This window comes from Typopeltis vanoorti, chromosome 4 (genome assembly GCF_054136105.1).
Source record: "Typopeltis vanoorti isolate ZY-2024b chromosome 4, IOZ_Tvanoo_1.0, whole genome shotgun sequence".
Taxonomy (NCBI): domain Eukaryota; kingdom Metazoa; phylum Arthropoda; class Arachnida; order Uropygi; family Thelyphonidae; genus Typopeltis; species Typopeltis vanoorti.
This window is the reverse complement of record NC_143552.1, coordinates 43,801,878-43,815,688: the sequence shown is the minus strand read 5'-3', so window position 1 is coordinate 43,815,688 and position 13,811 is coordinate 43,801,878. Positions and strand designations below refer to the sequence as shown.

Below are 13,811 nucleotides of genomic sequence, written 5' to 3'. Positions count from 1 at the left end.
ATTAAACCGAGCAATAGTTCTGAAAATACCTACAGAAAAGGCATAAAACAATCAGAACATCTCTGAGAAGGTGATGGGGTCCATGTGTGTGTGTGAGAGAGAGAGAAGTTATCTATTTAGTGGGCTGTTCTATCTTTTCTGGATAGCAAAAAAAATTGTCTGAAATGTGACAAATTTATTCAGCTCAGAATATTCAATCAGTTCATTCCTTTTCATTTATAATAACATTTAACCAAAACCCTTTATACAAATCAAGGTCAGTATTATTAAAATTACTAATTTAATATTTCAAGTACCATATCAAGATAATTATCTGCAGTATATTCAGATATTCAAAGGAATAGAAAATAATCTGGCATGGTGTTATGGTAAACTACAATATGAGTAACTACATATTTCAGACCAGGCTAACACCTCATACAAAAAATTACTTGATTAAATTTATAACTTAACCATCAGGCAGCATTCTTTAGGCTGGTGGACTTAACTATCTGAGGAAACACACACAAAAGGGGGGAACTAGGATTGAATTAGTTAGCCTACAGTACTAATTATGAGTTATAGATGATAGGACAACAGAGATAATGCTCACTAATCTGTTAACAAATGAAGTTATATGATTCATCGACACTAGACTTGCTGTTATAACTTGCAGATGTTGAATAGGTCAAAAGTGTACCACCCAAATCTATGCTTCTTTGAATTTTTTTTTTTTTTATAACATTATTATTATTACATTACACCTCCGAGAAGTCCAAGGACTAACTGTAAGGACACTCTACAGTTAGTCCTTGGAAGGTTGCATATCACATTCAAGGATTCTTCATAAGGTTGCACAGGTCATACATAATAAATTTTGTTAAAATTATTAAGAGGTCATAAGCATACAGTATGAATATCAATAATCTATTAAAACTCTCATAAGTGCTCTATTTACAAAAAAAAAAAAAAAATAATAATAATTCAAGAATAGAGTTCTACAAACTAAACATCTCAACAATTAATAACACATTATTTTATTATATTCTAGGAATACAAGCTTTATGTTAATTTACTGAACGAAGTGGTACATAACTTAATGACTTATTTCAGATTCCTTATTGCTGGATAAGAAGCATATGTTTGTTTTCAGCATTGTTGGTCTTCCAGGTCTGCCTCACTGAAAACTTCACAAAGTCCAATGACAACTCGGTAACATGGTGAGCAGTGCCACCATTAAATAAGCACCTGCTGGGACCACTGCCCCTGACAGTGGGAAGCAACATTGTCAGTACTGACACAAGGTTGAAGCCAAATGATGACAGAAAAGCTTGTGGTCAGAGATTTGTAGATGGCAATATGATTATATTGTATATGTCTGTAATACTGCAGAGCAGAAAGCAAATGAAGAAACTACTGCTCTGTCTTATCTCCAGAACCACCACCATGGCAACAAACTCTTACAACTGGCCCTGAGTTCCCAGTGTTCCTTAAATGGGATAGGGGTGCAAAGAATCTCCAGGCTAGAAATGCGTAAGAGAAATGAAGAGACTGGGTGTCTGGATTTTGAGGATTTGCAAGACAAGATGGCCAGGATCTCGAAAGTGTCAACAAGATAATATGACAACTTATTACTCTGGTGTTGTTTTCATCATCACCATGTTGATGTTTGTTCTCATCATCATAAAAATGATGATGAGAACAAACATCAACATGGTGTAGCTGTAATAGTAAATGAAGAAATCGATAAATTGCTGGCCTGGTTGGCCGAGTGGTCAGCGTATCCGCTCTCCAGCCAAAAGGCTGCGGGTTTGAATCCCACCATGGGCATGGATGGTTGTGATCGTCTGTGAAAATACTAGTGAATGGTAGTCAGCAGTAGATGGCGTTGGTGTAGATGATGAAAGTAGTTGCGGTTGATGGAGACGGAGAGTTGTAGAGTAGGTGCCCTCCCTCGATGAGTCTTTGGACTCCCTGGAGGTATTACGTAATAATAATAATAATAATAAATCAGTAATAAATTGGATCCCATTTTCTGAAAGGATAATGCTATTACAACTTAAGGGAAATCCTGTTAATATAAATATCATCCAAGCTTATGCACCTACAGCTGACAAAAGTAAAGAAGAAGTTGAAGAGTTTTATGAACACTTAAGAGATTAAAAACCTAACAAAGAAACATGAGATAAACATAGTGATGAATGACTTTAACGCTAAAGTGGGCAGAGGGGATGATGCAGATTTTGTTGGAGGGCATGGCTTAAGCACTAGAAATGAACGAAGAGACTGCCTTGTCCAGTTCTGTCAGGAAGAAGTTCTAACAATTGCAAACACTTGGGTTTAAGCATCCACCCAGAAAACTGTACACTTTGAAATCGCCTCAAGATAGCAGTCGTAACATTGTCAGAAATCAAACTGAATACATACTGATAAATAAAAGATTCCACAGTAGTATAAAGAATGCAAAGACTTATCCTGGAGCAGATATCTCATCAGACCACAATCCCATAGTTGCAGAAATATGTCTTAGATTTTTAATCTAAGCCAAAAAATCACAAAAGAAGAAAAAAAAATTGATGTAGAGAAACTAAAAGACCCAAAGTTGAATAAAAGAGCCAAAACACAACTTATCCTGTGTTTACAACAGATTAACATGGAAGAAAGTGAAAGGGTGGAATCTCTTTGGAACAGCTTAAAGAATGCCATCGTAATAACAGGTATTGAAAAAGTGGGTTATGTGAATAATGTAAAACAACAGCAATGGATGACAAATGAAATTCTCTCTCTCTTACAGGGCCGGTCCGAGAGTATCTGATGCCCCCCCTAGGCAAAGAAAATTTAGCCACCCCTATACATTGTCTCTCTATACATATTTTGTCATACTCACACAAGCACACGTACACCTACACATGTGGATATTTATAAAAATAATATCATTATGAACATTAAAAAATTTATTAATCAAAACCAACACATTTGTACACATATATGATTACTCTTAATATCTGCATAGCAAGAAAATTATTACATCTTAAATAACTATTACATCTACAAAATTTATGAAAAATTAATCTTTCGAGCTTTTGGTTTAGCAAAGTTTTGAATTAATTCATCTATATTGATTGTAGATGTAATTTCATGCTCTACAGATATTATTGCTAGACCAGTGATTCATCTTGGGACAGATGCCAGAAGGAGGAAAAATCTCTGCACTTGAGGTTAAGTATACAAAGAAGGGGAGTGGAAGAAATAGAGAAAGGCAAAAATAATGCAGGATCATCAGTGAGCACCAGGACGGCTTGACTTATTTCAATTTTTTATTATTAATCAAGGTTTTACTAATTTTTTTCGGCGGTTGTAATTTTTTCCCGAACTATGCAGCAAAATCTGGCACCTTGAAGTCTTAGCGCCCCTAGGCCTAGGGGTGCTAAATGATAAAACCGGCCCTGCTCTCTTATTGATACACAAAGAATGTACAAAAACAAAGACCTAGCCAAATATACAGAAATACATACATCATCAAGAAGAAAATAAAAGAAGCAAAGGAAATACGGATGAAAAATTTTGTACCGAGATTGAACTGCTTCAGAAGAAACAGCTATTTTAGTCTGTAAAAGAAAATCAACAAAATTTCTGGAAAATTCAGAAAAAAGCAAGTAGTGTCTCTAAGAGATGAAAGTCGAAAAATAGTTCCAGAAGAAGAGAATAAAGCACAGATTTGGATAAAATATATAACAGAACTCTTCAATGATACTACACAGAATCCTATAAATATAAAAAATAACATTCAAGGACCAATAATTCTGAAATATGAAATAGAGAATACTATAAAATCAGGTAAAACAGGAAACACCAGTGGATCAGAGGGTGTGCAAACAAAATTTTTAAAATTAATAGAACCAGATAATATCAAACTTCTTGAAAAACTGTTCAATAAAATATATGAAAATGGCGAATTTCCACCAGATTGGCTCAAATCTACATTTATCACTATCCCAATGAAACCCAAAAGCAAATCTTGTGGCGACTTCAGACTTATTAGTCTAATGAGCCAAGCATTAAAAATATTTTTGAAAGTAATTCAGAATCGCATCTATAGAAAAAGTGAAGAAATTCTGAGTGAAATGCAGTTTGGCTTTTGAAATGGTTTTGGTAGTAGAGAGGCCCTTTTCTCTTCAAATATTGATACAAAAATGCATAGAAAAACAGAAAATTGTCTTTATGTGTTTCATATATTTTAAAAAAGCTTTCGACAAGGTCAGACACACTAACTTAATAAAAGTCCTTCAACAAATAGGGCTAGATGAAAAAGACATAAGAAATCTGTATTGGAATCAATCAGCTACCATTTAATTAGACAGCATTACCACCAGTGGTATTAACATCAAAAGAGGCGTGAGACAAGGACACGTGCTCTGACCACTCTTGTTCAACATGTACTCAGAGGTAATCTTTAAAAAGGCAATCGAAGAATGTCCAGAGGAAATGGGTCTCTTAGTCTTTTTATTGGGCCAAGATACTTCTTGGCTGCATCCTGTATTATCACCCTGACTCCTTCCCAAAGCATTTCTGGTGAGTTCTCCTCATTGGTCTCCAAAAATCACCTTCCCCTCTCAATCCACTAGGAATTACTCTAACATCCAATCTAGTGGGATGTGCCTCACTTGGAAGTTTTTGGAGTCTTACTTTGGCTCTTACTAGCTGATGGTCTACACCACAATCTGCTCCAGGACAAGTATGCACATCAGAGATGCTCATCTTCCATTGCTGGAGAGCTAGGATGTAATCAATCTGGTGCCTTAACCTATCAATGTTAGATATCCATGTATGGGCCCATCATGAGTGTTTCTGGAAACAAGTATTTCTGTCTATAAAAACACACAAAAGCAAAAACACCTAAACAGTTACACCCTTTCCCTCCCAACAGTATTGCATTATAAAAACTTTACTTACAAGAGCAAACTTGATCGTAATCACACACACATAAATATTTTCTTGACCAATGGCTATAGTCACCGGATAAAAATAAATAAATAAATAAATTGGCATCTCATACACATGTACTCTCAAATCTACAGACTCCAATAAAACCATCACCATCCTATATATCTGCGACATGTCTGAAAGTTAGTAAAAATCCTTAAGTACAATACTTGCTACCTTCAGACTACACACAAAAAAAGAAAAACTGATATCCCTTATGCACTCTCCTAAAGACCAGTTACATTCCTTACATTTGTCTGGTGTTTACCAAGCATTATGAAGCTGTAAGCTTTCTTATTATGGCCAGGCAGTAAGCTAACATCAGAATTACTGAACACAGAGACTACATCTGGTACCACCACCATGGCTGGTCAGGACTTTCAGACCATACCTTGGATACCCACCACAGAATCCATTAGAAGAAAATCATTTCACTTCATGGAAGCAAATACAAGTATAAAAGACTATTCTTTGAATCCACCTCTTCCCTAAAAATAATCCTAATCTGAATAAGTCTGGGCAACGCTTTTCTCAGAGCATCAGCCCAATTACAAAAAAAATATCCAATCAAACCCACGAGGTGGTGTAATTCAGGATTTCCTGTGTTTCTTCAAATTAGTTTTTCTTACTTATGTAGTCCTGTATCATTACTTGTACATTGTTCCCTGATCACACCAATTTTAGTGAAATATAGGAAACAATTAAATCCTTTTAGTTATATCATTTATGTTGTCATCTCATTCCAAAAATTACCATTATGATTGGCAATAAATATTCATTTTAATATATGATCATTCTTATGTGTCAAGCTGAACTTCTTGTAAAATAAATATGTTGTAACGGAATATATTGTTCTTTCACTGCAAACTGACTAAGTCCACAGAAAACACACATGCATACCTTTATTAAAAAAAACTTATCTGTAAAAAAAAAAAATGAAAAAGTTTATATTTAAGGTTTGTATTACTTTTATTTTTATTTATTAGTTTTATTACCTTTGGCATTACTTCGATCTTTTTCTTTAAGAGGGTTAAAGCTTCCCTGTGTACTTTCAGACTGAAAAAAAAAAAACTATTTTAGAGTTCAAACACTGTTACTGAATATAACCTTTTATAAGAAAAATTTTAAAATAACATGTTATGGAAAACCATAACAAAAATGACAATACAGGTAACCATATTCAATCTCAGATGGGATAAAATTATAATGCTTCATCCTGACAATTGTAAGAATTTTTACAAAAATTGATAAAATACGAAGATACTGGCAATATGAATTGATAAAATTGATATAGATATAAAATATGATACAGAGTCAATAAAATTCATAAATTGATAAAATATGAAGATACCAGTATAGAGTCAATAATCACATATTAAGGTTAAGTGCTGGGTCTAGCATATGTAGGAGGCTTTATGGAGTAAAAACAGCACTAGGAAAGGATTACAACTATTGTTTAATCCTTTCCATATTTGTCTGAGTCACAGACACAAAGGCACACAAAACTAAGTGAAATTTGGTAAACTGGAGTAGTTCTTACCAGATGTGGCACCCTAACAACCATATATGCCACACCTACCTATTCAATGGCTCCAGTTCTTACAGATCAACAAAATACTTAATCCATCTGCTGATTTTTGACCTTCTCTTCAGAAGGATTATAGTAATGCTATTAACATTCATGTCCAAGAACCATTTGAAAAAAATAGCCAGAATTTTAAAGAAATACAACCTCTGCATTACCTTCAAGCCCCACTTGAAATTGGCTGCCCTTATCCATGGCCTTAAGGAGCAATTCCTTTCTCTCTCAGTTCTGTGTATAGAGTTCCATGTTCCTACAGACAGCCACCATCCATCCATCCATCCATCCATCCACATGGAAGAACATAAAAAATAGATATGTGCTCATGAATATGAGTATGTTTGATGTAGTTACAGGGATAGAATGTAAAGGGTTTAGTATTTTTTTCAGGGAAGATAGAGAAGATAAAATGGGAGGGGGGTCATGTCCTGCTGATGAATTGCAGCCAAAAAGAATAGGAGATAGGCAGGTGGTGGCTGTTAATTTGAAGCAGTCTGGTGTGAGATTAAGACCAGTAAGACAAAATATACAGTTGGTTGTTGCTAGAGGCCAGGGAGTTCCACAACTGTTCTGGAAGACAATCATCGACAAATTGGTACCAGTCAAGTAATTATTATGGGAGACTTCAAATATGGAGGTATACACTGGAAGGAAGAAAAATCACATGGCAGGAAAGAAAACAGAATTTATACACCTACTTAGAGAAAATTACTTGAGGCAGCATGTGATGCAGGGGACTAGGAGTGTGAGAGTATTGGACCTAGTAGAGGATCAGAGGAGCTATCCATAATCAAGGTGACTGCATTGCAACCGATTAGTGAAAGTGAACATGTGGTCTTGAGTTGGCAGATTGTAAAACATGAGGAATATTCTGTCAAGAAGGGGTATATGTGGAACTATAAGGCAGGTGATTATGATAAGTTTAGGAAGGTGACCAGCAAACTCATGAACAGGACAAGGCTCAGCCAAGAAAAGTCATCAGCATGGCAAGGAAGGCAAAATCAGATTACAAGAAGAACCTAGCCAAGCAGGCCAAAGGAAATCCCAAAGAGTTCTTTCTTTATGTGGCAAGCGAGAGAAAGAATAACCATGGAAGATTAACCTTAATGAGTGATGATGATGATGGTCACAAGGTGACAGAAGTAGATAAAATAGTTCAGTTACTGAGTGATCACTTTGCAAGGGTATATCATCCTAGTGAGGTTACTGCTTTAACATATGTGACAGACACTAATGTAGGAACAGAGGTATATCAACTGAAGGTTCTTTGGATATTGCAGAATCTCAATGTAAATACAGTTGTGGGATAGATGGTATGTATGAACTTGGGTTTTGTAAGCATGTGCATGGGAACTGGCAATGCCTCTGACTATGCTCTTCAAGTCTCATATCTAGTAGAGTTCCAAAGGAATGGAAAGAGGGCAAAATAATTCCCTTGCATAAAACAGGTTCTAAGACTGCAGTAACAAATTATACACCAATCAGTATCTAAGGCATGGTAGTAAAAGTATTGGAAAAATTGGTCAAAAAGAGAATTCAAGTATGGGTGGATAAAAATATGATATTGTACGAGGGACATTTCTTCGAGAAGGGTAAGTCGTGCCTTAGTAATTTACTAACTTTTTATAATAGATATATTATAAAATTTCCTTTATCCAACTGAGTTGGATAAAGGAAATGACTACACAATGCTTCCACTGAATATGACACTGGTTATGTGAATAAATAAGAGGGTGGCTGTTGGACAGATATCAAAAAGTGGTATATGTCGAGGCAGAATCAATGCAAAAACAGGTGACTAGTGGTGTGCAGCAAGATTCAGTGCTGGTACCAATGTTCTTTAATTTGTACATAAGTCATACAGGAAATAACCTGAAAAAAAAAATCATTTGTTTGCTGATGATGCAAAATTAGGTAGAGTAATAGTTAATCAAGGATGGAGATGGATGTGGAGAGCTTGCAGGATGATTTAAATAGGCTGTCAAGTATGGGCAAAAGATAATTTATAATCCACATCTGGATTACTGTGCTCAAGTCTGGTCTCCTGGCCATTCAGAAGCAAGTGAACTGTGGAATGTTTCATATGAGGATAGATTGATGGTGTGTGGATTGCAGAAGTTGGTTGATAGAAGAAAAGAGGGGATATGATAGAAACATTTAAGTTGCTTAAAGGATTTTATAGGATTGATACTAGGGAAATGTTTCAGCACTTGGCTAGAGGGCCACAATAAAGGTGTGGCTAGTAGGAGTGGAGAGGATTAGATTTATTGCTTGTAAAGTTGTGAATGAGTGAAATGGGTTGCCAGAGTTATTTGTGAGTGCTTTGTCTGTTAATGGGTTCAAAAAGAGGTATGATAGATTGTGTGGATAGTTTGGGTCTTCCGCAATGAGTCTTCTGACTTTACGTAGGCACCAGTACAATAATAATAATAATATGCTTAATCAGGTCTAGTAGATCATTCTTTAAACATACACATGGAATCAAAGTTTAAAAGTGAAAGATTTTTGTAGATTCTGTGCTGTCCTTTTAAACCAGTCATATTTTAATAGGCAGGAAGTTTAATATACAGTAAATATGGATGGGTTAAACTTTCCAAAATAGGAGAAACATTAATTTTCAGAGATCACACAGTACAACCCAGGTTTCCGACAGGTGCCCACAGAGGACTATACCTACTGAGGATTAGTGTTTTGTCTACCTGGTTTCACTTAGTTTTGCGATGACCATGTGTTCCGTTAAACCTTCACCATAAACATACAGTCAAGGAAAGTAACAATAAAGAAATGTTTGCACCATTGAAATGAAAGTTGTAGGAAAATTCAGCGTGAACATTTTTGCCATAGGAAAATTCGGCACAACATTTTCGCCATAAGACATTTTGCATTAATTTTTGTAAATAATCAACGGATGATAAAGGTATCATAAATTCAGTAAAAAAAAAAAACAATTTTTATTAAGGTGAATGTCAGTGATACATAACATAATGAAATCATTTAAAAATTATGCAAATTAAAAGAGATGCTGTGTAAATAATTAACTTTTTGCTGCGGATCGTCAATTCAACAAATCCATCAGTAACATCGCTCATTGGCAAAAATGCTAATGCTGTGAAGCATTCAATTTTCATGTTGAATTCAGCATCTGTTTGATAACGTAACTTCAAACCAATGGCAACAATTTTGCGACATAGATTTTGTACTATATGAAATAAACCTGTTATAGTAGTTGATGTAAATATGTTAGAAAAAGCATTGAAAGTTGCTTTTTTCGATGTCAACCATTATTGTTTTGGAATCTAATGATGAATGTAAGCCCTTTAAGGCACTGAATAATCTGCTGTAAGTTAATTCCGATTTGTCAGGAAGCAAAGCAAAAAGCCGCCATGAAATCCTTAGGGGTCTCATGCCAGTCCAAGCCATTGGTTTGAAGTTCCGCTATCAAACAGATGCGGAGTCCAACATGAAAATTAAATGCTTCACAGTATTAGAATTTTTTCCAATGAGCAATGTTACTGATGGATTTGTTGAATTAACGATCCGCAGCAAAAAAGTTAATTATTTATGCAGCATCTCTTTTAATTTGCACAATTTTTAAATGATTTAATTATGTTATGTATCACTGACATTCACCTTAATAAAAACTGGCCTTTTTAATGAATTTATAATACCTTTATCATCCACTGATTATTTCCAAAAATTAATGCAAAATATCTTACAGCAAAATCTTTTACGCCGAAAATGTCTTAAGTGTAAATGTTTATGGCAAAAATGTTGTGCCGAATTTTCCAGTCACGGGAAAGGAAATGTAACTTGCCTTTCTTAATTTAATTACTTGAGCCAGAAAGACAAAGTGGAAAGAATAGAACAAATGTTACCTAATTGTTATTAAAAAAAGATCAACACCTTCCAGATAAAAGAGGAAGTTTGAGCAATGAGCTAATCACCCATCCTTGTAAAAAAATCCCTGATTATAGAAACCATGAGTGAAGCAAGAAATTCCTTGGAGCAGAGTGCTGTGACCCATGGTCCCCCGACAGACAACTATTTATAGGACTTTGGAGAGGAGCCAACAACTATGAAAAGAAGAGGGGAAGACCCAAAATGACAAGATACCTGATGGTAATCGAAGAATGAAACAAACTAGGATGGTTGAGCTGGGGAGAGGCAGCACTGGACTGAAGGGGATGGTGCACTAAACTCGTGGCTTCATGCACCTCATAGGTGTAAAGAGCATAAGCATAATTTCACATCATCAGCAAACAACAGAATATTTCCTTTCAGGTAATTTCCTATACCATTTATGCACAAACAGCAATGATTCCAGATATGAAGCTTGTGGCACACTACTAGTCACCTGGTTTTGCCTTGATTCTGTCCCTCCATATACCACTTTTTGATATCTGTCCAGCAGCCACCCTCTTATCCACATAACCAGTGCATATCCATTTCCATTTATTCTAATTTGCGTAACAGAGTTCCATGTGGTATTCCGTCAAATGCCTTTGTAAAATCCAGCAAAATCATCATCATGTAGCCATTTCCTTTACCCAACTCAGCTGTTACTCTATTATAAAAAGTGAGTAAAGCCACACTGCCCTTCATACAGTATCATATTCTTATCATCCCATAATTGAATTCTCTTTGTGACCAATTTTTCCAGTACTTTTACCAATATGCCTGAGATAATAATTGTCTATAATTTGCTACTGCAGTCTAAGAACCTCTCTTATGCAAGGGAATTATTTTGCCCTCTTTCCAATCCCTTGAAACTCTACCAGAGCTGAACTTTAAATTAAAGCACCTAATCAGAGGTGTTGACAGTTCCCTTGCACATTCGTGCAAAACCTGAGCTGATATCCCATCAAATCCCAGATCTATATTTACATTGAGATTCTGTAATATCCTAAAAACCTCTAATTCATTCACCGCTGTTCCCACATCACTCTTTCACATATGTTAGCAGTAACTTCACTTGGAGCATATACACTTGCAAAGTGGGCACTCCACAACTCAACTATTTTATCTGCTTCTCTCTCCTCATGACCATCATCAATCATTAAGGTTAATCTTACATAGTCATTCTTCCTCTTTGATTCTTTAACAATACTTGTGACATAATGATTAGAAATATATACACGTTTACACAAGAATAATATTTAATTTGCCAAATATTTCAGTCTGAATATTACAGACCATCTTCAGTGGCTACATAGGAATAGTTTTAAAAAAATAAGGTGGAATACGAACAATTGATCATTCACACATAGAACGAGCTGCATGATGTCATATCGCTAAGTATTAGAAGAGTAAACATTTTTAAAGTCATAATTAAAGATATTAATTCAGAAATTCATGTAATAATCTTAAATAACATTAGACTAATATAGGAATCCATGTATACGTGTGTAGAGGCTTAAGTGCTGTGAGGACATCATGTTGGAGGCTTAATGGATTTTTTACAACACTCAAAAAGAATTAAAATAGACTTTAATACTTCCTATATTTCGTCCTAGTCACTAGGACATCTACGGGGATTATAAAAACAATTAATGTAACATATACACAAATATCATACAATACTAAGCCCAACCACGTGGGTGACACTAAAGTCCTATCTAGGTGGAGCGCCCTCTAAGGGCAGTTGTAGGTGGCCTGGAATGTAAGGTGGGATCTCTGGTGTTGAGTGTTTCCCAAATCTTCAGAAGCTTAATGCAACCGTATTTATTAAGATTTGGTTGATTTCTTAGAGCTGCTGCTGCTTCTAAGAATAGCCTCTCTTTCTTGAATTTGCTGTGATGGAGCATGGTGGTTTTCTTCCATGTTACCTTGTGGGTGGTGTCCAAGACATGGTCAGCCAAGCCTGAATGACCATAGTTGTGTTTACAGATATAAGACTTGTGTTCCTCTAGGTGGATGGATGCTGATCTGCCTGTCTGTCCAAAGTACGCCAGCTTACAGGAACAGGGTACTTTGTAAACTCCAGGCAGAGAGAGAGGAGGGAGCTGATCTTTCGTAGAACGGATAAGGGTAGCATTAAAGGGAAGTATTAAAGTCTATTTTAATTCTTTGAGTGTTGTAAAAAATCCATTAAGCCTCCAACATGACATGACTAATATAGGAAATTTACATTAAAAAAAAAAAAAAAAATTAATGTGTTATCCTGATTAAACTTTCCCAAATTTTTGATATAGATATACAGTCATTACGATTCAAGTTAGGACGTTGAAGTAAGGCCTCCACACTTTCTTTAAATAAACGTTCAAATTTGTAGCGACATCTGTGTAGGAGGAGAGTCTTGGACCAAAGGATGTTGTGGCTTGTTTCTAATCCATGCTGAGTTAATCCAGATTTCTGAGGTTTGTTATGTTGAATTGATGACTGATGCTCTTGAATTCTTTTTTCTATAGAACGTCCAGTTTGTCCAAAGTAGGAAAGATTACAGTTACAAGGAACTTGATACACACAGGTAGAGACAAGGTTGAGCATTTATCTTTAGATGAAGGAAAATGGGTGGATAATTTGTTAATAGGTGTATAAGTGGCTGTTAAATCATATTTCTTCAGAATTCTTGAAATTGGTTCTGAAATCCCGGAAATGTAAGGAATTGGAACTCAACGTATTGAATCTTTGCTGTTCTGTGTTGGATTGTAAGAATCGAAAAGATGTGTACTCTTTTCGGAGAAGCCGTTTAATTTCATGTGATGTTTGATAGTCGAAAGTTCTTTCTGTAATAAATGAGAAGTTGAACAATTAGTTTTGGCTTGTCGGATTACACATTTTATGATTCCTGTTTTTTTGACAAGGATGATAAGCAGATTCCTTGAGAATAAACGACATTTCTTCAGAATTTCAAGAATTCTGAAGAAATATGATTTAACAGCCACTTATACACTATTAACAAATTATCCACCCATTTTCCTTCATCTAAAGATAAATGCTCGACCTTGTCTCTACCTGGTGTGTATATCAAGTTCCTGTAACTGTAATCTTTCCTACTTTGGACAAACTGGACGTTCTACAGAAAAAAGAATTCAAGAGCATCAATCATCAATTCAACTAAACAAACCCGAGAAATCTGGATTAGCTCAGCATGGATTAGACACAAGCCACAACATCCTTTGGTCCAAGACTCTCCTCCTACACAGATGTCGCTACAAATTTGAACGTTTATTTAAAGAAAGTGTGGAGGCCTTACTTCAACGTCCTAACTTGAATCGTAATGACTGTATATCTATATCAAAAATTTGGGAAAGTTTAATCAGGATAA

The 13,811-nt window shown here is 35.4% G+C and overlaps 1 protein-coding gene across 1 annotated transcript in view; it reads right to left on the bottom strand.

The window, feature by feature from the left end:
• The window catches only part of LOC150107266 (endoplasmic reticulum-Golgi intermediate compartment protein 1-like), a 152,423-nt gene that overhangs the window by 54,770 nt on the left and 83,842 nt on the right, over positions 1-13,811 (bottom strand). Inside the window, exon 6 of the mRNA XM_090391118.1 lies at positions 5,958-6,018. Within this exon, the coding sequence (XP_090247244.1) occupies positions 5,958-6,018 (61 nt within the window). The remainder of the gene's footprint in view (positions 1-5,957; positions 6,019-13,811) is intronic.